Source organism: Myodes glareolus, chromosome 1, assembly GCF_982192425.1.
Source record: "Myodes glareolus chromosome 1, mMyoGla1.1, whole genome shotgun sequence".
Taxonomy (NCBI): domain Eukaryota; kingdom Metazoa; phylum Chordata; class Mammalia; order Rodentia; family Cricetidae; genus Myodes; species Myodes glareolus.
The window spans coordinates 67,236,388-67,262,100 of NC_142026.1; the positions used below are offsets into that span (position 1 = coordinate 67,236,388).

General features: G+C 46.5%; 1 protein-coding gene across 7 annotated transcripts in view; it reads right to left on the reverse strand.

Moving 5' to 3' along the window:
- Positions 1 to 25,441, reverse strand: part of Zc3h4 (zinc finger CCCH-type containing 4) — a 40,864-nt gene extending 15,423 nt beyond the window's left edge. The window contains exons 1-8 of one of the 7 annotated variants that reach the window (XM_087908737.1): positions 25,382 to 25,441; positions 24,016 to 24,181; positions 8,482 to 8,701; positions 8,088 to 8,198; positions 4,548 to 4,770; positions 3,356 to 3,507; positions 2,724 to 2,820; positions 2,491 to 2,630 (exon numbers count right to left, since the gene is read on the reverse strand). In XM_087908737.1, coding sequence (XP_087764863.1) covers positions 2,491 to 2,630; positions 2,724 to 2,820; positions 3,356 to 3,507; positions 4,548 to 4,770; positions 8,088 to 8,198; positions 8,482 to 8,701; positions 24,016 to 24,176 — 1,104 coding nt within the window. In that variant the 5' untranslated portion in view covers positions 24,177 to 24,181; positions 25,382 to 25,441. Of the gene's footprint in view, positions 1 to 2,490; positions 2,631 to 2,723; positions 2,821 to 3,355; positions 3,508 to 4,547; positions 4,771 to 8,087; positions 8,199 to 8,481; positions 8,702 to 22,297; positions 22,462 to 22,552; positions 22,615 to 23,742; positions 23,887 to 24,015 lie in introns of those variants that run through there. The other 6 variants (XM_087908736.1, XM_087908735.1, XM_087908739.1 and 3 more) reach the window with 6 other exon arrangements.
- Positions 25,442 to 25,713: the final 272 nt, after the last annotated feature.

The window sequence follows — 25,713 nt, forward strand, 5'->3', positions numbered from 1 at the left end:
CTCTGAAATAGCCTTGGTCAAAAAAAAACATCAGATCACAGATCACTGGTTAAGAGTGGTTAAGAAGTGGCAGCTCAGCAGATCTGAGTTTGAGGCCAGCCTAGTCTACAAAATGAGTTCCAGGACAGCTAGGACTACACAGAAAAACCCTAACTCGAAAAAGACAAACATGCCCATCAAAATCCTAGCAAAATTCTTCAAAGACCTCAAAAGAATGGTACTCAGCTTCATCTGGAAAAGCAAAAAACCCAGGATAGCCAAAACAATCTTGGGCAATAAAAGAACTTCTAGAGGCATCACAATCTCTGACTTTAAACTCTACTACAGAGCTACAGTATTGAAAACAGCCTGCTATTGGCATAAAAACAGACAGGAGGACCAATGGAACCGAATAGAAGGCCCAGATATCAATCCATACACACATATCTTCGAACACCTGATCTTTGATACAGAAGCAAAAAATACCAAATGGAAAAAAGAAAGCATATTTAACAAGTGGTGCTGGCATAACTGGATATCAACATGTAGATAGACCCATATCTATCACCATGCACAAAACTCAAGTCCAAATGGATCAAAGTCCTCAACATAAAGTCAGCCACACTGAACCTTATAAGAGAAAGTGGGAAGTACACTTGAACACATCAGCACAGGGAACCACTTCCTAAATACAACCCCAGCAGAACAGACAATGAGAGAAACAATTAACAAATGGGACCTTCTGAAACTGAAAAGCTTCTGTAAAGCAAAGGACACGATCAACAAGACAAAACGACAGCCTACAGAATGGGAAAAGATCTTCACTAACCCCACATCAGACAGAGGTCTGATCTCCAAAATATACAAAGAACTCAAAAAATTGGACACCAAAAAATCACATAATTCAATAAAAAAAAAAATGGAGTACAGACCTAAACAGAGAACTCTCAATAGAGGAATCTAAAATGGCTGAAAGACACTTAAAGAAATGTTCAACATCCTTAGTCATCAGAGAAATGCAAATCAAAACAACTCTTGAGATTCCATCCTGTAAGAATGGCAAGATATAAAACTGATGACAACTTATGCTGGAGAGGTTGTGGGGAAAAGGAAACACTTCTGCATTGCTGGTGGGAATGCAAGCTGGTACAATCCCTTTGGATGTCAGTGTGGCGATTTCTCAGAAAATTAGGAAACAACCTTCCTCAAGACCCAATAATACCACTTTTGGGTATATATCCAAAGGATGCTCAATCGTGTCACAAGGACATGTGCTCAACTGTGTTCATAGCAGCTTTGCTTGTCATAGCCAGAACCTGGAAACAAACTAAATGCCCCTCAGCTGAAGAATGGATAAGGAAAATGTGGTACATTTACACATGGAGTACTACACAGCAGAAAAAAATAACGACAGCTTGAATTTTGCAGGAAAATGGATGGAACTAGAAAACATTATTTTGAGTGAGGTAACCCAGACACAGAAAGACAATTATCACATGTACTCACTCATACATGGTTTTTAAACATAAAGTAAAGAAAGCCAGCTTACAAACCATGATCTCAGAGAACTTAGACAACAATGCAGACACTAAGAGAGACTTACATAGATCTAATCTAGATGGGAAGTAGAAAGTATAAAAAGACAAGATCTCCTGAGTAAATTGGGAACATGGGGACTTTGGGGGAGAATTTAAGGGGAGAAGGGAGAGGCAGAGAGGGGAGCAGAGAAAAATGTAGAGCACAATAAATATCTATAAAAAATGTATAAAAAACAAAACCAAAAACTGCTTGTAATTCCAATCCTAGAGTATACAATGTCCTTATCTAGCCTCTGTGGGTACCAGGCAAAACATCCATTCACAAAAAAATAAATTAAAAAACAAAACAAAGCTCACAGACATTGGTCTGACAGTTGGGAAACCTGTGTGGGACCAAACTAGGCCCTCTGAATGGGAGTGACAATTATGTGGCTTGATCTGTTGGGGTAGGGGACTGGCAGTTGGACCAGGACTTATCCCAGGTGCATGAACCGGCTTTTTGGAGCCCATTCCCTATGGTAGGATACCTTGCTCAACCTTGATACAGGGGAGGGGCTTGGTTCTGGCTTAACTTGATATGCCTGACTTTGTTGACTCCCCAAGGAAGGCCTTACCCTCTCCGAGGAGTGGATGGGGGAGGAAGGGGAAGAGCGGGAGAAGGGAGGAAGAACTGGGAAAAGAAATAATGTTCTAGGGGGCTAGAGAGATGGTTCAGTGGTTAAGAGCACTGACTGCTCTTCCAGAGGACCCGAGTTCAATTCCCAGCACCCACATGGCAGCTCACAACTGTCTGAAGATCCAGTTGCAGAGGATCTGACACCTTCACACCTATGCACATAAAATAAAGCTAAACAAACCATAAATATTTAAAAAAAAGAAAAAATGTTCTAAAACAAAAAGAAATATAAATAAATTAAAAAGAAAGGAAAACAAAACTAACAAAATCCACATTAGATCACAAGAGTGTACTCACGCCCATGTCATCATCATAGTAGTCTTCATCGTCGTTCATCCCGCCCTTGCTCATTCCCCCTCTGCTGCCTCGGCCTCGGCCCCGGCCCATCCCCTTCCCTCGGCCTCCTCGGGAACCCCGGCCTCGGCCTCGACTTAAGCCTGTGGAGAAGGAGATAAAGGAGTTTTACTTCCCATGTTAAGCCAGCAGCTGCTGAAGCCCAGCCAACCTGCCTCTGCAGAGCCCTTGCCCACCTCGACCTCGGCTGTCTTTGGACCTTCGGTACTGGTTCAGCTCCTTAGAGTAGTCATCGTAATCATCATCTCCCATGGGCTCCTCGCTTTCTCCATACTGGGTTCAAGAAAGAAGAGGACAGAAGTGTCATGTGAGAGACAACATGGACCCTAACACTGAGCGGCCTCATGGCTGGTGTGCAGTCCCAAGCCCTATTCTTGCAGCCTTCTCACTTCAGACTTCCATCCCATTGGGCAGAGCCAAGCACAGGGTTTCTGGGCACAAGGAACAGTAGGATTTCAAGAAATGGGTCACAGCCTGGACTTAGAAGACAGGGACAGAATAGTATGTGTTCTGCACACTCCTGTGCCTGCCTCAAGAGGTAGAAGACAATCAGAGAAGTCCTGCCTTCTCAGGTCAGGGTTTTTGCAGTCTACCATCTGGTGCCTTTCCTGCTTCAGCCACTGAAGGTTTTTTTTTCTCCCCCCCCCCCACAAAGAATCTTTTAAACACATGTGTGCCTGTCATAAAGCCTTTCCTTCGGAAAACTATGAGTCCTCCTACTTTAGTCTCACAGTACCCACCCGTAATACTTGCAGCCCAGGGAGCCTGCCAGTCACACTGCATCACCAAGAGCTACAGAAAACCTTACTTCCATCTCCTCCTCGTAAAAGTCTTCTTCATCCTCCAGGTGCTCTCCCACAGAGCCTCTGCCCCGGCCTCGACTGCCCCTGCCCATTCCTCGGCCTCGAGATCCTCCTCGGCTTCCACGGCCCCTGTAGCCCCTGCCCCGGCCTCGGCTACCTGTGGAGTGAATGAGAACCTCACATGATTACAGATGACAACAGCAAGAAAGAGAGAAACCCATTTCCTATCTGTTACTTGAAGCCTACCTACTCCTTCAGGGAGCCTTCCAGCTGGCCCAGAGAGACTACAGAGCCCCTTGAAGGGGCTCACCCAGCACCCTGGATACATAACTCCTGACCTCACTAGCTGGCCTCCTGACATCTATCTACGCAAGGCTGCACTGTCCAAGACAGCAGTTACCAGCCCTCTGTGGCTACAAAGCCTAGGACATGTTGCTGGTTCCAAATGGGAAATGCATACTAGATTTTAAAGTCTTAGGGAAAACAGGGAGGGAGAGACCACCAAAGTCTAGGCATCTATTGTAGAGTCTGGTAAGGATGATAAGACAGAGTAATAAACAAGTGTGACCTGATTACTCTTACTGTACTCATGTGGGTGGCCCACTGCATCACCAGTCTGTGATTTCCACAAAGCGGAGCCTGGTTCAAAGGTGTCCAGGAGGAAACAAGAACAGCCATTCTTAACAATAACCAGTATCATAAGTCTAAGAACCTGAGCTGGAACTTTAGAAACCTCCTCCAGCTGTCTTGTCTTTTCTGGCTCCACAAGATTGCCTGATTTGTTATCCCCTCCCCGCATCTTCCCTCAAGCCTCCACCTACAAGTTCATGAGCTTCCTAAAGTCCAAAGTTCAGAGGTAAACAAAGTGGTCAGGTGACAGAAAGCCCAGGACTTGGGGTGAGCAGAGCTGGGGCCACCAACTGTCCTCACTCTGGCCCAGATGAGAGACATTAGCTGTCCCTGCTCTGTGCCTATTGTTTCAAGGTTGTCCCTAGCCCTTATGCCCCAAGTATACAGCTTCTGTGCACTTTGGCCATCTCTGAGAGACTGCCTAGCTCTCCTAGATATGAGGCTCAGTAAAGGCTGGCTGAAAATCTGACTTTGACTTTGCAAATCTTTGACTCTGAAAATCTCCACTCTCAGCAGCAACACTGGCCCTGGAAGTGGGAAGGGAGGGGAGGGGAGGGGAGGGCTCACCTCGGCCCCGGCTGCTGCCCTCCTTGGCACGCCGGTACTGGTTCAGCTCTTTAGTGAAGTCATCATAGTCTTCCTTACCCATGTCCTCCTCTTCATCCCCCTCATACTCTCCATACTGCTCATTCTCATAGTCCTCGTACATGCTGTAGCCCTTGCTATCCATCTTGGAGTAGGACTTCTTGGGCAGGGGCGCGTTGTGTGATGAGGAGTACTGCTGGTGGGACTGGGTTCAGGAGAGAGTAGGGAGAGGGTGAGCCAGTACCCATGGACCATTAAGGTCCACCTCAATTCTCAGAACTTGAACTTGTGCATTTGTCTGGGTATTTCTTTCTTTCTTCTTCTTTTGTTTTGTTTTTTTGTTTTGTTTTGTTTTTTCAAGACAAGGTTTCTCTGTAGCTTTGGGGCCTATCTTGTAACCAGTTCTTGTAGACCAGACTGGTCTCAAACTCACAGAGATCCGCCTGCCTCTGCCTCCCGAGTGCTGGGATTAAAGGTGTGCATCACCTTTAATCTGGGTATTTCTACTGTCTGTGGTTTACCACTGGTTCTTGGCCTCTCTGCAGACCTGTTTACTCTGATAGGCTTGGGACAGCAATGGGTCCACACATTTGTCTTTAAGAAAAGGGTCAATGTTTGGAAGAAAAGGAGAAACAACAGGAGCCCAACCTACTGAACCAAGGACAAAGATGCAGAGCAAGCACACCTAGGGAAGAGCCTGGAGGCAGGAATAGGAATCCAAGCTTGTCCAAGACTGACCTAGGACATTGGATTCCAATGAATGGCCTACTATGGCCATGGCAGACTATTTCCAAAGACACTTCCCAGGATGCCTTTCAAAAGGTGAACAAAGTATATCACGTTTAGACAATGAGGCCCACCTTGGCAATGGAAGCTGTAAGCAATGAAACACTTTACTGTTTTGAGACAGGGTCTTACGTAGTTCAGCATGGTCAGGAACACTAATTTTTTTTTGTGGGGAGAGAATTCAAGATAGGATTTCTCTACAGAGTAAATTCTAGGACAGTCAACAATATACAGAGAAACTGTCTCAAAAACCAAACAAACAAAAAAGACAGGGTTTTCTCTGCATAGCCCGAGTTGTCCTATAACTCACTATGTAGTCTAGGCTGGCCTCAGAAATCTGCCTGCCTCTGCCTCCCCAGTGCTAGGAGCTCCTAGCCTGGAACTCTTCATCTGTCTCCATACCCTAAATGTTAGGATTAGAGGCCTGAACAATAATACCTGGCTTTAAACACACATTGTTAAGGTAGGGTATGATGGCCCATGTCTATAATTTCATCCACATGGGAGGCTGAGGCAGAAAAACTGTTTGAGCCTAGAGTTCATGATTGCCCTAGGTAACAAAGTAAAGACTTAGTCTCAAAACTGAAAACAAAACAAAAACAAACTTAAAAAAGCAACCAAACAAAAAATTTCTTAGCATATTATTAAAGGAAAGCTAGGCAGTCCCTACATGCTATAAAACATTTGATTTGGTGGCTTTGATGACAGGGCTGAGGAGTAGGGGGCATTGGAACAGCAAAACTACTATAACAAAGCTCAGAGAGCTACAGAAAACTAATCCAAGCAAGGAGTACAAGTGGACACTAAAGCGCCATCTACTCATGAGCTGTAACACTGTAGCATAGGCGTGCAACATTTCAGTGACACCAGCTCAACTCTAAAAGGAAATCCACACTCACTACAGGAAAATGTAAGACAGCTACATAGACACACAAGCACTCAAGCTTCTGTAGAAATCAGTCTGGATTACTGTACAGGACCCTCCGTCATCTGCTGTGGTGCATGATGCTGTTACAGGAAAGGTTTTAAAAAGTGCCACCATGGGGCTGGAGTGACAGCACAACAGTTAAGAGCACTGGTTGCTATTCCAGGGAACTTGGGCATGGCTTCTTGTACCCATATAGAGACTCACAACTCTAAGTAGCTCTAGTTTCAGAGAATATGACACTCTTCTGGCCTCTGTAGGCACCAGACATGCATATGGTAAACAGACAGACATACAGGAAAACAGTCACATAAAATATTTTTTTAGTTAAAATAAAAAGGTGCCATCACATCCTGTGTAACCTGTGATTTTATTTAATTATTTTATTTCTTTGTTTTTCAAGTCAGGGTTTCTCTGTGTAGTCCTGGCCATCCCGAACTACCTTTGTAGACCAGGCTGGCATTGAATTCAAGAGACCCGCCTGCTTCTGCCTTACAAGTGCTAGGATAAAGACATGCACTACCATGTCTTTAAATAAATAAAGATGAACTGGGCAGTGGTGGTGCACACCTTTAATCCCAGCACTCAATAGGCAGAGGCAGGCAGATCTCAGTGAGTTTGAGGCCAGCCTGGTCTACAAGAGCTAGTTCCAGGACAGGCATCAACCCTACAGAGAAACCTTGTCTTGAAACAAACAAAACAAAACAAAAAGCTACAGAGAAACCCTATAAGGGTGGGGATGGAGGAGATAAGTAGTTTTGTTGGAATAGGTGTGGCCTTGTGGAAAGAAGTGTGTCACTGTGGAGACTGGCTTTGAGGTATCATATACACTCAAGTGTCTCAGTTCACTTCCTGTTGCCTGTTGATCAAAATGTAAGACTATCATCTCCAGCATGGCACAATGATAATGATGGACTAAGCCTTTTAAATTTTAAGACACCCCATTAAATATTTTCCTTTATAAGAGCTGGCATGGTCATGATGTCTGTTCACAGTAATAGAAACCTTAAGACAAACTCTATTTATTATTATTGATTTTTATATGTAGGAGTGCTCTGATGCATGTGCATCTATGTACCTCCCAGAACTGAGGCACACATACTTGTAGCCACCATGCAGTTGTTGTATCCTCTGCAAAAACAGTGTAAGTGCTTAACCAATGAGCTATTTCTCTACTTCTGGGTTCCAAGTCTTGATCTTTTGCTTCAACCTTCCTAAATCTGGGATTACTAGCTTGTGCTACCATTTCCTGGCTTTTACTTTCTATTAGTTATTATTAGTATTAGTAGTAGTGGCAGTGGTGCTGGGATGAAGTCCATGGCTATGAGTACAAAGGCAATCACTATAACATTGAGCTACATCCCTAGCCCTTATTTGTTTTTTTTCCATACAAGTTTTTCTGAAAGAGAAAGTATACTAACACACCAGACAAATGATGTAAATTTATGGTTAAGTTGAGAGTTGTAATGGGGTATTTAACTTCTAACTAGGTAGCCCTGGAGATAATTTACTCTACTGGCCACTTCATTCTCTTGCCAATTTCCCACAAAAGGTCACTTTTGAACAGTAGAAAGCAGTCATCTGTGACCTGGATGAGTTAGACATACTGAGTCCTGCCAAGTCACGGTGGAAACTTGACAATGGGCAAACTCAGGAGCAGGCTTTGTGGAGAAAGTCACTGCTCTGACTCAAGGCCTTTTTTCCAACTCTCTGTTTTTTCATCTATAAAATAGGAATGAAAACAATAGCCACTGTCTCTGGGCTACCATTCACTTGTCCCACACCAAAATGTATGTGACAGTGTCACTCACCGGTGCGTACGGTGGGCTATAGTCCCGGTACTTGCGGTGACTCTTCTCACTGGGGCTGAAATCTGAGTCATCTGAGAAGTCCGAGAAATCATCACTGGAAGAAGCATGGCGCTGCAATGAGAAAAGGCACTGTGACTGTGCTGCTGCTGGCGGGTCACCTTGGCACTGCCTGCCCCAGGACAAATAATGATGGAATGTGCCTGGAAGGGCTCTGTGCTCAGCCTGTAAACTCCTCACCTGGGGGCATTCAATGGCAACAGAGCATAAGCTCCAGATTTTATAAACTGTCCCCAGGCTCTGGATGCTAGAAAAGGTTGTTACTAAGAGTGCCCGTTGGGCATGCAGGTGGACTCTGAGCCAGCAGTGGAAGTGTGGGGAACCCTCTGGGACCTACTTTGTGCTTGGATTTCCGCCTTTTCTTCGACCTCCTCTTCTCCTTCTCCCGTTCCTTCTTCCGCTTCCGTTTCAGTCTCCTGTGAGACTTTTCCTCATCCGAGTCGCTGTGGTGCTTCTCACCCTTCTCTTTCCGACTCCTCTCTTGTCCCCCTGGGGCATCCTGGGTCTCCTCAGCCCCATCATCTTCCAGTTCACCTTCTTCCAACTCACCATCCTCCCTGCAAACCAACCCCCAAAACACTGTGAACTCAGGAATGGCAGGGGGCCTTTTGAAAGCTCTAAGCTGGTGAGCAAATGACAGCAGAGAGCCCAGACAAGGGGTGTACAGCTCTAATGGCTAAGACAAGCCTCAGGAGGTTACAGAGCCAACTCTCATCCTTCTGCAAAAGGGGCTGTGTCTGTGAGTTTAACTGGGTCACAAGAGGTGGAGGGCTTACCACAAGCAGGCAAACAGTACAGCTCAGTGGTAGGGTGCTTACGCTTGCGTAACACACAAGAGGCCCTGAGTCCCAGTCCTAGCACTCAAAAAAATAAAGTCAGGCTAAGCCAGGCATGGTACTACTAGCCTTTAATCCAAGTACCAGGGAGGCAGAGGCAGGAGGATCTCTGAGTTTGAGGCCAGACAGGTCTACATAGGAGTTCCAAGCCAGTCACGGCTACATAGTGAGACCTGTCTCAAAACCCACATAGAAAAACAAAATAAAAACCAAAAATAACCCACTAGTGAAATAAATAATAAAAAAGAAAGGTACTATGCTCACACAGACAAACCTACTTCAGGATTCGCCATCATTCAAGAGCCTAAGTGTTCTCAGCACAAAAGCAGTATGTCCTGTGACGGCCAAGGAATGTGTTCCTGGGTATTGCCATAGGCTAAGTGGTCTAGCTGACCAGCTCCCACAAAGCTATTCTTTACAGCATTACTGAGACCTACTGGACCACCCAAGTTCATCTGCTGGGAACCCCAACTGGCACACTCTGGTTTATGGAGAAAAACAGCCGACTTGTTCCATTAGGGACCAAGATGGTAAGAGTCAGTCCCACTTCTGCTGGGCCCTCTCCCAGCTGACTTCTCTCACCGTGCCTCGAGGTAATCTTTCCACACCTCTTAAACAGTTTTCCTAACTTTTTCAACTCCCTGAGTCACCCAGTGCTCAGCACTTTGTAAAGTAAAGGCACTCTCTCCTAGCCTAACAAATTATGAGTCACCAAACAGTCTAAATAGCTATAGACAGGCTGGAGGGAGGGGACAGGTATATATGGGTGGAATCAGGGGAGGGTCAAGAAAGTAGCAGGTGGGAAAGGAATCCAATGATCAAGACGGACCCACAGACACAGGTGTTGCTAAGTATAGGAGGTGGGGGAATGGAAAATCTTTCAAATTTAACTGGGAGTCATGGCAGACAGATCTCTTTGAGTTTGAAACCAGGTTACATAGTACCAGGCCAGTAAAAGCACTCAGTGAGACCCTGTTTGGGTTAAAAAAAAAAAAAAAAAAAAAAAGGTTTTAAAAGTTCTCAGCCCTGTCTGCTAGCACACACATCCCAGTACTCAGGAGGCAGAGACAGGGAGATTTGTTTAAGATTCAGGACAGCCTAGTCAACATGGTGAATTCTAAGACAGTCAGAGCGACAGAGACCCTCTGCCAAAAGGCAAACAACAAATGAGCAGTGGTGGCCCATGCCTTTAATCCCAGCACTGGGGAGGCAGAGGTAAGCACATCTCTATGAATTCGAGGCCACCCTTGTCTACAGAGTGAGCTCCAGGTCAGCCAGCACAGGGAATACATAGAGAAACCCTGTCTGTCATGCTCTCTCTCTCTTACACACACACACACACACACACACACACACACAAATAAATAAATAAGGCAAACAACAAAACAAATTATTTTATAGCTCCCTATGTTCCTCATAAATGACAACAGAAAGGTCTTTGAATGGGCATAAAAGTCCCATACACTGCAACTAATAAGTGTCAGAGATTATATGATAATAGCGGCAAGAGTAAGAGAATTGAAGTTGAACCTGGAAGACTGCAGGATAAAAGTCAACCTGGATTACCTGCCTAGCATGCACACTCTCGGGTCTATCCCACATCACACCCAAAAATAATTTTTTAAAAATGCAACAGGCCTGGAAAAAGCTAACCAAAACAAGGGAATAGGTAACAACCCCCCAAAGAGGCTTTACAGAAGGAGGTAATAACCACTTAGAAGCCCGGAGGGTTATAAGGGGCTCCAAGGGAAACAACAGCCTCTTTTCCCAGCTCTCCCCAGCCCTTCCACAGCTTCAAGAGGAGCTTCTCTAATTAATCCAGAGCCCAATTCAAAGGATCCAGGCCTGGCTCAAACCCAAGAGACCTAGCCCCAAAGACACACAAAGTGGAGGTCAAGGACAGCACTCAGGCAGCAAGGCACAAGGCTCCTAAAGCTTTATCAAAGGCAACCACAGTGGGGAGGGAGGCCTTGTGTACCTCAGAGGCTTCCCACCCAAGCAGCTCAGCTGCACCAGAAGACACAGCCAACTCTGGGGCAGGGCAGAGCAGCATTCCTGTCAAGTGAGGCGCTCTGCAGGTTTAGCTCAGAACCTGTGGCAATGAGTACACTTGACTAGGAAAACTGGTTTGGTCTCAAGGAAAAAGCTGTTCACTCTGTGTGGCGTGGTCAGTAGCCTGCAATGATGGAAGCAAACTCACCTAATATCTCTGATGGGAATACCGTGGGTGGGTAGGACCACACCTCAGAGAAACGAGGGAGGGGCAGTGAGAGCCTAGGGGCAGGCTGGAGCCAGGCAGGCTCGGAATCCCTGTGGAGAAAAGCTAATGGTGTCTGGCAATGGGTTCCCAACTACCTCCTTTCCTGCAGTTTCCTTTATGAAAACAGCAGGAATCACATGAAATTCAGTCCATCTGGCAGTCTTGGATAGGTCACTAGACACAGGGCTATGCAGGTGGAAATCTTGCCCAAGGTCAGGTGAGGCTTCCACCCTGTCCCCAAGCTACAGCTGGCTCTGCTGAAGGTGCCCCACTTCTAACACCCTGGGAACATGTGATAAGATTATCCTAGGAACTCATGAGCCTTAACTGTCATCAAGAATCATACAAGCCAGGTGGTGCTGATACACACCTTTGATCCCAGCACTCTGGAGGCAGAGACAGGCAGATTTCTGTGGGTTCGAAGCCAGCCTCGTGTACAGAGCGAATTCTAGGACAGGCTCCAAAGCTACAGAGAAACCCTGTCTCAAAAAACAAAACAAAACGAAACAAAAACAAAAAGAATCATACAGCTTTCCTTCCAGAAGCGTCCCCACCCTAGGAAGACTTCAGCCCAAAATTCTCATCAATAGTGTTGCTAATAGCTCCAGGCAAATCTGAGCTCAGCAAGAGCTACATGCACAAGTTTCTACAAAATGTTTGAAATTTTGTTTTCCTAGAATGGAGAAACACTTAAAAAGAGATTTTTTAGAAATATAGCCAGGCATGGCAATCTGTGCCTGTAACCCCACTTAGAGGGCTGAGGCAGGAGGATCCCTAGCTCAGAGCCAACCTGGGCTACAGATCAAGATCTTGTCTCAAAATGACAAAATTATAAAAAATAAGTTAAAAGAAAACTGTTTGTGACTTAGAAGAGGCACCGGGAAGGTGACACTAGATTGGTCACTATATCTACAGACCCATATGATTTATGCCACCGTCATGCTGCAGATGCCTCCCCAGCTAAGAGGTGTATCAGGTCTCACTACTTTCCTGCAGACTATTCACAGAAAGGAAGGAAGCCCACTGAGAGAGGGCGCATATCCCACGGGCCATGGACAGAATACAGCTGGCAGGTTTACGAAATGGCACTATTAATAGGCTGCCAGAAAAATTCATGTCAGAGTGGGATTAAACACCGAGGGAGCACGCTTAATAGACTGTGACATAATCCCCCAAGAAAAGTGGGAAGCCCCACTGCACTAATAGTGTCAATCCAGACTGCCAAGCCCTCTAGAGACAGGTGCTCAGGGGAAAAGGCTACTGCTGCTGCCAAGACTGCCTTTCTCCCTGGCCTCTAGCAGTTTACCAGCCTGCAGCCAGAGCCACTCCCAGGCCCCCTAGACTGATAGGAACCAGCCATCCCAGGAGGCTGCCTGGCCAGCAGATAAAAATGAGAGGACAGACAACACTTTGCTTCCTGCAGCTTTGCCTCCAATCTCCTGAACAAAGCTTCCAAGGCATTCAAGTTTCTATTTTTGGAGCTCACAGCAGCTCCTCTTTGGTCAAAGAATACACCTAGATGCCCAGTCTAAGCAACACAACACTTTCAGGGTTTAATTCCCCAGAGTCTTTCCCAAAAATATTCAGTAAGGAGATCTGGAGTTCCCAAGCAGGCTCAGGAATGGGATAAGATGCTTCTTCCTGCAGACCAAGTGATACACAACCAGCTCTGCTTCTTCCCTAGAATGGGCTCTTATCTGGACAATGGGATAGCCTTATATGGATTTCCAGGGTGGAAGACAACAGACAAAGCCCTGCATAAGGAGCATTCATACAGTAAGCAACAACGTAGAAGCTACATTTGTCCAAAAAGGAGCTAGTGCACCAGATGAGACAGCAGCATCAGGAACTCAAAGTCATCCTGAGCTACAGAGCAATTTTGAGGCCAACCTGGGCCTCACAAGACCATCTCAAAAACCAGAACCCAAAGAATTAGATAGAATAGTAGTACCAGAGTACACAACATGGAGAAGCCTGAAGGAGTTGGCATGTGACCTGGGGAACAGGTATGGGTGAAAGAAACAGCCACTTCTTTGGGTGACACTGCTGACTGCCCACCAACAAATGACCATTTCATTGTGGCCATCCTCTCTCAACCAATCCTGCTGACAAAACTATCTCCATTTTTTTCAACTAATCTACGTGGAACCACAAAGCCTCAAAATGTCTGACAAAGAGAAAAAAGACAGGCAGAGCTGACAAAGACAGTGGGACCAATCAAGCTTGTTAGGAAGACACAGGACAAGGAAGCTCATAGCTCTCAGCAACTCTACAGATAAAAGAGTACTGAACCAAGTTCAAAGAAGCCAGGAGCTCACGGCTCTGGTTTACACTAGGGAACAGGGAGGACGACACATACCATGAAATAGAAGTGGAAACTCATGGAACAGTGGCTATTACCTGAAGCTCATGAGGCTGCTAGGTTAATGTGAAGGTCAGGGTTATGATCATTAACTGACCGGACTCTCAACAAATTGCCTAGGTAGGCTCTTAATGACCCATTAACTAGGGACAAAAATCACAAAAATTTAAGGAGACACTGCTTCTTCAAATGCTTAGCAACCGGCCTAAGTGAAGAAGTTAAGGATCCTGGCCTGGCCCTGTAGGACAGGTCGATCACTAGGAACCAAGGCACAGAGCCTCTCCTTTAGAAGGCTCACCTGGGCTCATGCCTCACGAAGCCTCCCTTCCCCACCCATGACCTTCCCTTCCTTGATCTAGGAAGTGGTACAGCAGCCAAGGGGAACAGCACTGAGGGCTTTGCAGAGCTAGAGAAGCCCTGAATTAAGCCTCTGCACCTCACACATGTTTGTCAGTGTCCTTACTACCCAGTTCATCAACCAGAAACCAAGAGCAAGTGAGCTCTATTGCCCTCCCCTTGGCATTTGCAGGCACAATCATAACCCGCTCTGTGATGTCACGCCATCTCCATGGTAACATGCCTGCCTTGTGACAATCAGATGAGCCACTGGCACAAACCATTCAGAGGAAGAGAGACCACCTAATGTCTGTGCATGGATCTGAACCTACAGCATGCCACACAAGAGACGTCCAAGCGAGCTCAACCAGGACTGGGTATTTCAGGCACTTAATGGTTAACTGCTAATTTTGCTAAGAATAATGGAGGTTTCCAACACACACACACGGATATACACATAAAGATATATCCTTAGCCAGGTATGGTAGCACACTCCTTTAATACCAGCACTCGGGTGGCAGAAGGAGGTGGAGGTTTTTGAGTTCAAGGTCAGCCTGATCACCTGGTCTACAAAGTAAGTTCCAGGACAGGTTCCAAAGCTACAGAGAAAGAAAAGAAAGAAAGAAAAAATAGGAAAAAACAAGGCAAGGGCTGGACAACACCTCTGCCCAACTTCCTGTATCCTGGGGTCCTTGGCAGTCGGAAGGCAGTCTGCACTGCTCACTACTAACATTTACAGCTCCACGCTGAACTCACCCTTGTTACCATGTACTTCATCACATCTCCATTTTTGAGGCTAAGAAATGGAAAGAAATCTGCCTATAGGATAACAAGAAGCAGAACTAGAACTAGAAATCGGGACTCTAATCCCAAAGCCTAGCTAGCTCTTAATCTCTAGCCTTAAGGTAGCCAGAAATCATCTGTACAGGAATAATTTATTAAACAGACAAAATAAGCAGTATGTATATAAAATGGATAAAATGACAGAATTCCAGAAATGTCAAAATGAGGGAGGAGGGCCAGTGAGATGGTTTAGTCAGTAAAAGCTCTTGCCTCTGATAATATAAGCTGTCAGAACCCTGGTTAAGGTGGAAGGAGACTATTAGATCAGGACCGCTTAACTACAGAGTAAGACATTGTCTTGGGGTGGGGAAGCCGGGTAAGCAAGCAAGGCAAACCCATAAGAGGAAATTTTCAAAAGTGTCCTAAGGAAACACACACTTGTATTCACAATCTGCAGCCCCCACCTTGCGGTTCATTCAAGCACAAAACTCTTAGCAGAAGCTTTAAATCAACGGCCTAAGAAAACAAGCCCAGAGGAACCTCCCAGACACAAAGTTGCCATTTCCTTTGTGGGAGTAGGTATTGTCTTGACTCCTACCAATTGGCAAACAGCCAGGACACATGGCTCTTCTAGAATATGACTATCACACCCTTTGCGAGCCAGGGGGTACCAGTTGATGAGTCTGGATGGTTTGAAAGTATTTCTCTTACTCAGGAGAGAAATGTTTAATTAATGTGAAGGACTCCACCCTTAATTTTTTAAGGGAATCAACACTGCCACCCAATAGAGCCTTGTGCATGCTTTTAGCATAGCACAGAGCTATACTCCAACTTTGTATGATATTTATTTATTTATTTATCTATATATTTATTTATTATTTTGGTTTTTTGAGACAGGATTTCTCTGTGTAGTCTTGGCTGTCCTGGAACTCACTCTATAGACCAGGCTGGTCTCAAACTCAGAGATCTGCCTGCCTCTGCATCCAGAGTGCTTGAGATTAAAGACAGTACCACACCATACAGCATCTTTAAAAAAAAAAAATTTATTTATGAGCCAGGCAGTGGTGGCTCATGCTTTTCATTCCAGCACCTAGAAGACAGAGGCAGGTGGACGTCTGTGAGTTCGAGGTCTGCCTGATCTACAAAGTGAGTTCCAGGACAGTCAGGGCTGTTGCACAGAAAAACCCTTTCTCGAAAAACCCAAAAAAGAAAAAGAAAAAAAAATTTATTTATAAGTATGTATAATGTACCTGTGGGTTCTGGGAAAGAAACTCAGGTTCTCTGGACAATCACCAAGTGCTCTTAACCACTGAGTTAGGGCTTTTTGTTGTTTGTTTTGGGGGTTAAGACAGGGTTTCTCTGTATAGCTCTCTGACTGTTCTAGAACTTACTTTATAGAACAGGCTGACCTTAAACTCATAGTTCCAATAACTTTAATGCCCTTTTTGAGCATCAGGTATAGACATATTCCCAAAACATTCATACATGATATGAATCTTAAAACACACACAAAATAAGAACTTCTGAAGAGCTGCAATTATCTGTATATAGTGTCTGCAGGTGCTCTGTATGGTGACATGCTAAGGAAAACTAAGCCCCAGCCGTATGTTAGGAAAATGAGGAGGGCAATTATCCAAGACACCTGCAGTAGACATTTAGTCAAGTTTCTCTAGAGTCTGGTCCCAACTGCCTAGGGTTAGGTCACAGAAGGATGGATTAGCAGTGATCACTTCCAGAGCTGGGCCTCAGGAAGACTTTGGTTACTTCTCATGAATGAAAAGTTGAGCCATGATGGGTGGGGATACAGCTCAGTGGTACAACACTTTATCTAGAACATTCTTGGTTCATTCCCAGTACCTCAAAAAGGAAAAATCCATCCATCCACTTTAGAGCTAAAAAGCTTGGGCCTACATGCCCAAGCATGGAACACAAGGATGATGGAACCTCTATGAACTGGGAGGCTAGCAGTGTTCACCAACTTTATACTCCCCATCCACTCCCACATAAGCATACTATGGCCACTGTGTGCAAAGGCCAACAAGACTGGTCACGGGCCCAGAGTATACACTGTCAGCTTTTTGCATGCCACATGGTGCTGTCTCAATTTCTCAGCTCTTCCATTTGCTACTGAGGATAATACAGATGGGCATGGCTATAAAAACTGCCTCAGGACAAGGGAAAGGGACAAAGTCCTACACTAGATGAACAGCTTTCAATTTTTATTTTCTTTCTTTTCAATTTCTTTTTTGTAGTACTGAGGCCAGAAATGGAACCTAGGTTTTTATACATGCAAAATATCACTGACCACATCGCCAGCCAGTTCTCTTTTTTACTTCTATCCTGACAGGGTCTTGTTAAAGTTACCCAGGCATCGATGAGCTTAGCTAAGGCAGGCCTTGTGATTCTCTTGTCTTAGTCTCCCAGGAAGCTGGAACTGTAGGCCTGATGATCAAGCCAGGCTCAAACTTTCTGCCCTTGACCTATGTCTCATCTCCTTTTACATTTTGTGTAAAGATATAAAGGAAGTTTCACTTATCTACACTTCTACCCTCTTCTCATGTTTGCCTAGTATGAAGACACATCAATAAACGGACTTCAGAGCTCACTAAAGACCATATCCTACAGTGTGAAAAGTACTGTAGCAGTAGGATGAGTATGGTGGTACTTGTCTTTAGTCCCAATCATGGGAGACTGAGGCAAAGAGATCTCTGTGAGTCTGATGCCAACCTGATCTATGCAGCGAGTTTAGAACCTGTCTCAAAACAACAAAAAAAGTACTATACCACTGCAGTTGAGAAGTTGAGGAAGAAGGACTGCTTCAAGTTTAAGGCCAGCCTGAACTATAGAATCAGACTCCATATCAAAAAAGAAAGAAGACTAAAGAGATAGCTCAGTTGTTAAGAGCACTAAATACTCGTCTACAGGATCTAAGCAGATGCCAGTCTCCAAGTAGATGTAACTCTAGTTCCAGGGAATCTATTGCCTCTGAGGACACCTGCACTAATGTAAACATGCCAACACACACACACACACACACACACACACACACACACACTTTAAAATAAAAATAATCTAAAAGTGAGAGAGAAGAGCAATGTAGCAGACTCAGGACAGCACAGTGAGGAGAGACATCAACTGTCACATACAGCCTCTAGCACTTTTCATGATTAAATCTCTTTTGCTGATTTCCCAGCAAAGGTTAAGTAAGCTAGTGTAGGAAGACCAGGAAGACTGCAGCAGGCCTTGAAGATTACCCTTTGACCTTTCAACTTATAAAAGTACAGTTATGCTACTGAGAGCCAGCCTCAATTCAAAGGGCACAGAGTAACACACCTGCAATCCAAGCACTTAGAAGGCGGCGGCAGAAGATTGTCGTACAGGGGACTCAGCATGGTAAGATAGCCAGTGTTCTATGCCAGGAAGAGCTACTGTGTGAGAACCTCTCTTGTTAAACCAGCCAAAACAACAAATACTAGGGGCTAGTCAGACAGGTTGGTTGCATCTGTGATCCAGCATTCTCCCCCTACCCCCCAACTTGGTTTTTCGAGACAGAGTTTCTCTGGAGCTTTGGAGCCTGTAGGTAGGGAACTTACTCAGTACACCAGGCTAGCCCTGAACTCACAGAGATCCATCCTCCTGCCTCTGCCTCCCAAGTGCTGGGATTAAAGGTGTGTGTCACCACTGACCTGTGTGATCCCAGCATTCTGAAGTCTAAGAAAGAGCATCCCTTAGAGTTGGAGGCTAGTATGTACTAAACTGTGAGAGCTTGTCTCACAAACAGAAACACCAACCAAGGGTTAGGGATACAGCTCTGTAGTAGAGCAACCATCTAGCAGGTGCAGGGCCTTGGGTTCCTCCCCTAGTACTGAAAACAAAACACAACAACAAAACATTTCTGTTCCAAGCAAAATGCAGGACAAACCTTGCTGCTGAATAAACAGCCAAATTACAAGGGGTGGCAGATCCTGGAATCCAGCATACCTGGCCCTCAGAGACTCAGACCAGGAAAGGTTGGCTGAAGTAGAGCAAGAAGGTGGGTTGAATAGTGAGGGTTGGTTTTGAATCCCCAGCTTTCTGGTTCTCAGGGGGCCCAGCTCAGCTGAAATGCTGACTCATTCCACTCTTAATTGCAAAGGCAAATACATGCCAGTACAGCAGGCACTGGCTCAAGACAGCAGGACATTTTAGCGTCTACAACAAGCACTGTGAAACAAGAAGTGCCACAAGATGGCTCCCATCAACTTTAGTTCCCACCAGGCTTTCAACTAAGAAAGCTGTCCAGAACCTGAAAGGTACAGGATGAGTGAATTTCTCTGTCATACACACCCTGCTCCTATTTACACACAGGACTGCCAGAGTTCTATTTAGAATTTCCTCCTAAGTAAGGAAAGAGGCACTGAGCCGTAACCACCGTGTGGGTGCTCTGCAGTACCCATTGAACTGTAGTGACCAACAAGTGAGCACTGGTGCTAGAAGGCACAGCCCTGAATAGTGACAGCTGTTTCCAAATACCCACTCTCTTCCTTCACATCCTGTTGCCACCTCCAGTGTTCAGATATGTCACCACTTGCCTGACAAACAGGGAGCTGAGTCACCAATCAACAGAGCCGAAGCAGGGAAAACAGTAAGGTACTCTATCGGGAGGAGCAATCTAGCCAGGAGAAACAAGCTACACCCAGCAGTCTACAACCTGCTAATGAAAAATTATCTCTATGATGATGTGTCTATAACTAGTACCAACCAAGAGGTCATCTCTTCATTTGCCACAGGAGCTCCAGAATCACCTCAATGGGCAATGTGCCTGAAATTGACTGTGAAACCAACCCACCTTCCACACAACACTGTCACAACACGAACACTGCACTGCGTCTACAGTGTGTCCAGAGCACTCACAGATGCAACAGAGCTTTGCAGCAGACGAGGCATCCAAACTAGGAAAGCCAGAGCTAGAAAGTTTGGCTCCCTTTGGGCAAGTTCATCTTTGCCTTTACTTATCCAAACAGGCAACTTGCCATAGCCTATGAGGCCTTAATTATGTAACTGACTCCCGACCATTTCCTTCATTACTTCTTGCCAAAGAGCGGGCTGTTCCTCCAGGTCCTCAAAGCACTCAGCCAGAATGCTGCAACCTTCCTGTTTCCCTCCCATCCTGGCTGTGCACCCCTGCTGTGGTGAGGTACAACTCAAGCCACATCACTAAAGATTCCACAGCAGGGCTGAATCAGTCTCTCTGGTACTACTAGAAGTTTCCATCCAAACAGACCACATATAGGTTCCCTAAATTTGGTTTGACTTAAAACTATCCACAGAGACCTGGAGACGGTTTAATTAGTCGCTTTCAACAGAGGTATTCACTGGAAATGAATCCCTAATCCTCACCTCCATGAAAATGTTTCTAGGGACACCTCAGGCACAGAACAATGAAGAAGGTGGTTCTGAGACATGAGACAGTACACAGAGAAGGTAAAAGACTAAACAGCAATGGATGGGGGGGCAATGTCAGGGCCTAGGAACCTATCCTAGAGTTCGGCTATATGCAAACACTCAAATTCAAGAGCCACACATTCATTCACCGCTAACTTGCCAGGCAGGGAAGTAAGGGTAGCCTGCCTTCCCACACAATTTCCTCTTGGGTCTCTCTGAATAAGGCAAAAACCACATGGACAATTTTCTAAAAGAGCTACCCTTACTTACAAAAAAATTCTGTCAAGAATCAAAAATCTAAACCTTAAAAGTCAATGAAGGAAAGCTCTAGAAGACAGACTAGGAGTTAGAAAGCCCTCATACAGAATCAGTCACTTTATCTTTGGAGGAATAAATTGGAGAATGGGGGTGGGTGTATCTCTGACTTGAAGCATCTACACTGTCATGGTCAAAGCCCATTGTACTCTTACTGGGAGATTTTTGACTTGCTTTCAAATTAAACTTTTCATCCAAAGAAAACAAAAACTTCCAAGGTTACAAAGTATTAAAGCTTTGCTGTTAAAATCAGAGATTCCAAGTGACACCCTTTTCTTTTGTTTTTGCAACATCCATTAATTTCATTATTAACTAATACTGGTACACCAGTTTGGGGAGGGGAAAAAAAGGTACTACTGTGACATTCCAAAAATAAGGACTACCTAAATGCAACTGACTTAGTATCAGGGACTCCTCTGCAAACAAAAAACAAACCCTTGTGTAGCTATGCCTTAAAGCTCTTTAAAATGTGTTGAGGAAACATCTTCAAGTTCAGCAAAATGACTGCTAAAATTTTCATTTCCAAAAGGAATCCCATTTCCTTCTAACATTTTATTTTAAAGTTTAAACATCCTTTTGCAATTTAGTAACCCTAAACATGTGGAATGGAAAGGTTATCAGTTGGCAATCCAGTTTCTGTTCTGAGCTCCTAGAGGAATTTTACACAAGATGGGAACCTTCAAATGTTTTTTTCCAGCTGACCCAGCGCACTGGACAGTGTATTGAGTTCGTGCTTTAGACATTTTGTGCAGTAATATGGTATGTTATGAAAACGTCTTCCTCGAGTAACTGTTTTACATCAGACCACCATTGCACGGCAGGGAAAACTGTGGATATATTAAAAGGAATAAAACGAGAGACCTGACAAACTGCAGTTTCCATGCTCAAGGGCGGGTGGGTGGGCCTCTTTTTTTCTGTGGATGCAAAGAGGGAAACAGGTTCCTTTGGAAGGGACTAGGCTTATGTGTGAAAACGACTTCCCTAACAAAGTACATCAGGGACCAAAAGTGGGCCAGGGGACAATGGTACCTCAACGTGTTTTTGTCTTTTAACAGAACTTATGCTTGTAAAACACATCAAAAGGACAGTGTTAGGTCCTGCAAGTCATTGCTGTGGTTTTTGTTGTCCATGTTTCTTTTTAACTTGTATGTGTAGGATGAGGGGGCACTGAGGATGGGAGGTGTCCTCTCCAACATGACTGGGCGTGTAACACGTTTTACATCAACTTTTCAGTCAGGCATGTGCTTTCGAACAAAGAGCAGTGGAGACAGGAGAGATCAGGGTTTGACACAGTTTACAGATACATTTTGTGCTTAGACAGTACTTTACAAATGACTTGCTCAATTTAAATGTCTATCACCACAAGAAACATTCCAGTAAAATAAGGAAATTGGACCTGCTTGAAACAGTCTTTTTTTTGGGGGGGGGGTGACTTTAACTTGAATAAAAGTATAAACCAAATCAGTAAGCTTGTTCCCTACACTTGAAGCAGCCACTTTCCCTGAAGGCTGCAGACAAAGCAATGGATGGATCTGGAAAGAGGGTCACCAAGGGTCGGAAACATATTGGGCTTTTTCCATGGATTTTTGTCATGTTACAGTAACACTTTTTTTTAAAAAAAAAAAAGAAAGAAAGAAAACTGTGTACATCAAATTTTCAAAACTAAACACTGAAAGGATGTGCAAGTCTAAAAGGGCTCAATAGGGTTAGAATCCTGATTAGAACATAATAAATCCACTCTCAAGCATCACTTTGGTCTAAAGGCGAGGAGGAAGCAGGCAGGAAAGGGACTAAAAGAGGGAGATAATTGAATTACTCAATAAAAGAGGCTACTTACCATCCCAACCCATTGTAAGACATACACTTCTGACATAAGAGAACTCCTTAGAGGTCGGATAAAGCTCGTAAGCACCTTTGAGTAAGGCACCTGCCCCCCGAGAGGGCCTGGAAGCCCAACGTGGGCTTAGCGAACAGACCTCCGCTAATCTGTTTATTTCCTTGAACTGTAGTCTGGCTGCGAAGGGCTGCGATTCCCAGGACGATACATTTAATTAGAACAAAACAAGAAAAAAAAAAAAAGTAAAAAGCTCACCAAACTGCTGCACCTGTGTCTTTGAATGTGGGTGTCATTTCTTTTAAAAGGCAAAGGAGGGTCTGTGAAGGAGAAAGGGAAACGAAAGAGGACGTGGGAGTGGGGATAAAGGGCTGAAACCCTCGTCTGGAGGGGTGTTCTGGGATTTCCCAGGCGGCTGCAAGCCATCTGTCCAGCGAATTCTCCACCCTACCCCAGCCCCCACTGCCTGCAAGACTCGCTTTCCTGCCCACTGAAAACCACCTTTCTATTTTCAAACCTACTCCTTCCAGCCCCCAGGAGTCAGCAAATCCTGTACCCCATACCCTTATGCTCCAGGAGGGCCAAAAGGGCCCCAACCTCATCCTGAAAACGCGCGGGGCTGTCCCCATTATTACCCGCCAGAGAAGGGCGTGGGGGAACCCACTTCGCACTTAATAAAGGACATGGGGTGCCACAGTTCACATCCTGCCAATGTATAAGGGAACCTCCTTTGCTCCCATAAGAGCAATAGCACCCTATTTTACCATTAAAGAGGGGACATGCCCAGAAGAAAACAGTGGCCAACTTCCTCTCCTATCTACAGCAAACAACCTTCAACACCTCCGAAAAATAAAAAAAACCTTAAGGTTCCTCCACCAAAGTCACCTACCTACAAAAAGAGGGGATCCTGAGAAAAAAAAAGCGGGGTCGCCAAAAAAGGTCAGGAGCTTTCACCTAAAAAGCTGGAGATGCACCCTTCCCTGCCTACCTTCTAGGGAGTAACTAGAAAATACCTCCCGCCAAAAAATTCAGAGTGCACAAGAGCCCCCATCCTAAGGAGCCCTCCACAGAAGGATGGAGGCGAAGGCTGATCCGAACCCCCACTTTCTGCCTCCGTTAGTCTCGGGTACCTATCCAAAATGAGCAGGGTATATACCTCCCCCAGGAGAAAGGATACTGTCAGGGATTGGGAGGACACCCAACTCCGAACCCCTAAGAGAGGAGCTGTAAACTGGAGATCCCCCTAAAACAAGAGAATCCGGGGGCCCCTCCCCCAATGCCTTCCCCGAAGCCAGGCGACAGGCCGCTGACGGCCAGCTCCGGGCGCAGGGGCGGCCGAGGAGCCTGATGGGCCACGGCAAGCCCACCCCCTTGGCGGCCCGTGATCCGGGCGGGCGGACGGACGGACAGACCGGCGGGCGCGGGGGGTCCGGGGGGCGCCTCCTCACCTTCCCCTCAGCATGGCGCCCAAAAAAAGACAGAGCGAGAGCGAGGGAGAGCGGGCGAACGCCGCGAGGGGGGGCAACGCATGAGGCCGGGAGAGAAAGCGAAGCGAGAAAGAGCGAGCGAGCTAGAGACACCCACCGACCCCGCCCTTCCTCCTCCTCCTCCTCCTCCGCGGCCCGGCCCAACATGGCGGCCGTCCCCTTCCTCCTCCTCCTCCTCCTCCTCCCCCGCCCCCCCCCGGGGGACGCTGCCCGGCTCAGGCCGGGGGGCCTGACCTGTCGTCAGGGAGCGAGAGGCGGTGGTGGAGGAGGTGCGGGGTGGCCGCGCGGCCGTCGGGGGAACACGGAGGAGGCGAAGGCGTTGATGGCGGCGGCGGCGATGGCGGCGGCGGCGACTCTGATGGCGGCGGCGGGGGGGTCCCGGGCGCGGCCTCCATCGTTCCTTTGAGGGGGAGGGGATGTTAATGCACGAAAAAGGACTGCTTGGGCGTGGCGGGAGGGGCACACTTCAGCTCTCCAAAGCTCCTGGTGGGAATTGGGCATCTATCTATCTATCTCTTTCTATAGATATATATAGATATATATAGGCTTTTTTTTCGGTTTCGGAATCACCTCTGAGCCGACTTCTACGTAGGCCGCGCGGCCTAGGCCCCGGCGAGGCCACTCGCCGCCTTTCTCCGCAGCCCGCCCCTGCGATCACTCGCTCACGGGCACGGGACCCTCATCGGGGCGAGAGGTCCCCTTCCGATACACACACGCACACACACACATACGGGCCCCCCGAGGCCAGAGACCCGGGGGACACGGACACTGGTGGGTGGTTGGGTGTAATTAGCGCGGGTCGCGCGCAACGGAGCAAGCGAAGGGGAAGGGGGAAAGAGGAGAGCGAGCAAGGGGATGGCAAAAAAAAAAAAAAAATTAGGGAGAAGAGGGAACGGGCTGCGGAGATGGGCCGACTGTCTGCCCGCCCTAGATGCCCCAGCTGCCGGGCCCCCGCCGCGGTCAGGAATTCACACAAAATGGCGGCACAGCCGGGACTAGCACAGAGGCTGAAGCTGGAGGAAGGGCGTGGAGGGAGGGGGTAACTGAGAGGCCGAAGAAGCGTCACGTGGAGAGGAGCAGAGCCAGCCCGCCCGAAAGAAGGCGGAAAGAACCGAAGCGGAAGGGAGAGGCGGAAAGAGCCGAATGCAGCTGAAAAAAACCCGAGAGGCTGGAATGAGCCGGAAAGAGCCGAAGGATGATCTAGGTCACTGAAGGAACGTGAAGCGGATCGGAGACCCACCTAAAGAACCAAGGGTGGTCGTGGGGGTGGGACTAGAGAAAGCACCGTGAGCCGGAAATAGCCGAAACGCTTCGGGATTGGAGAAACCCGAGGACTAGCGATAATCCGGAAAGAGCCGAAGTCAGTGAAGAGATCGCGGCAAGAGGCGGAAGTAGCTGAAATAAATCGAGTTGAGCGAATAGGAATTAGCGAATGAGCTGCACGGGTGGGGCTGGAAAGACGATTAATTAACTCAAAGAATAAATGACTTTCAGGAGCTCGCCCCAGAGCAAGCGAGAAGAACCGAAAATTGCTAGTTTGAAGGAAGGCGGGAAAAGCCAAAAGTTTTAGGTGGGAGAATGGGAGGGAAAAAAATTTAACCGAAAGCCGGAGACCGGTCCCAGGAGCCGGACGTTTCCGAAGAGGGGCAGGAGCAGAGGCGGTCCGGAGATGACGTCACTACATAACTCAGTTGGTGACGTCATCCCTGGGGCGAAAAGGGCGGGGCCTGACTGTGCGGGCGTAGTGAAAATCGTCTAGGTTTTTTAAACCACGAACGAAATCTTTTGACCCTCACCACCTTCCCAAGCTGATGGTCTTCGTTTATAAATGGAGGCTGAAACCGAAGGCTGAAGGCTCAATTGGTTTAAGATCATAGGTTTGGGGCCAGGATCTGGGAAAGAAGCTCAGTTGGCAGTGCTTGGTTCTAAGCA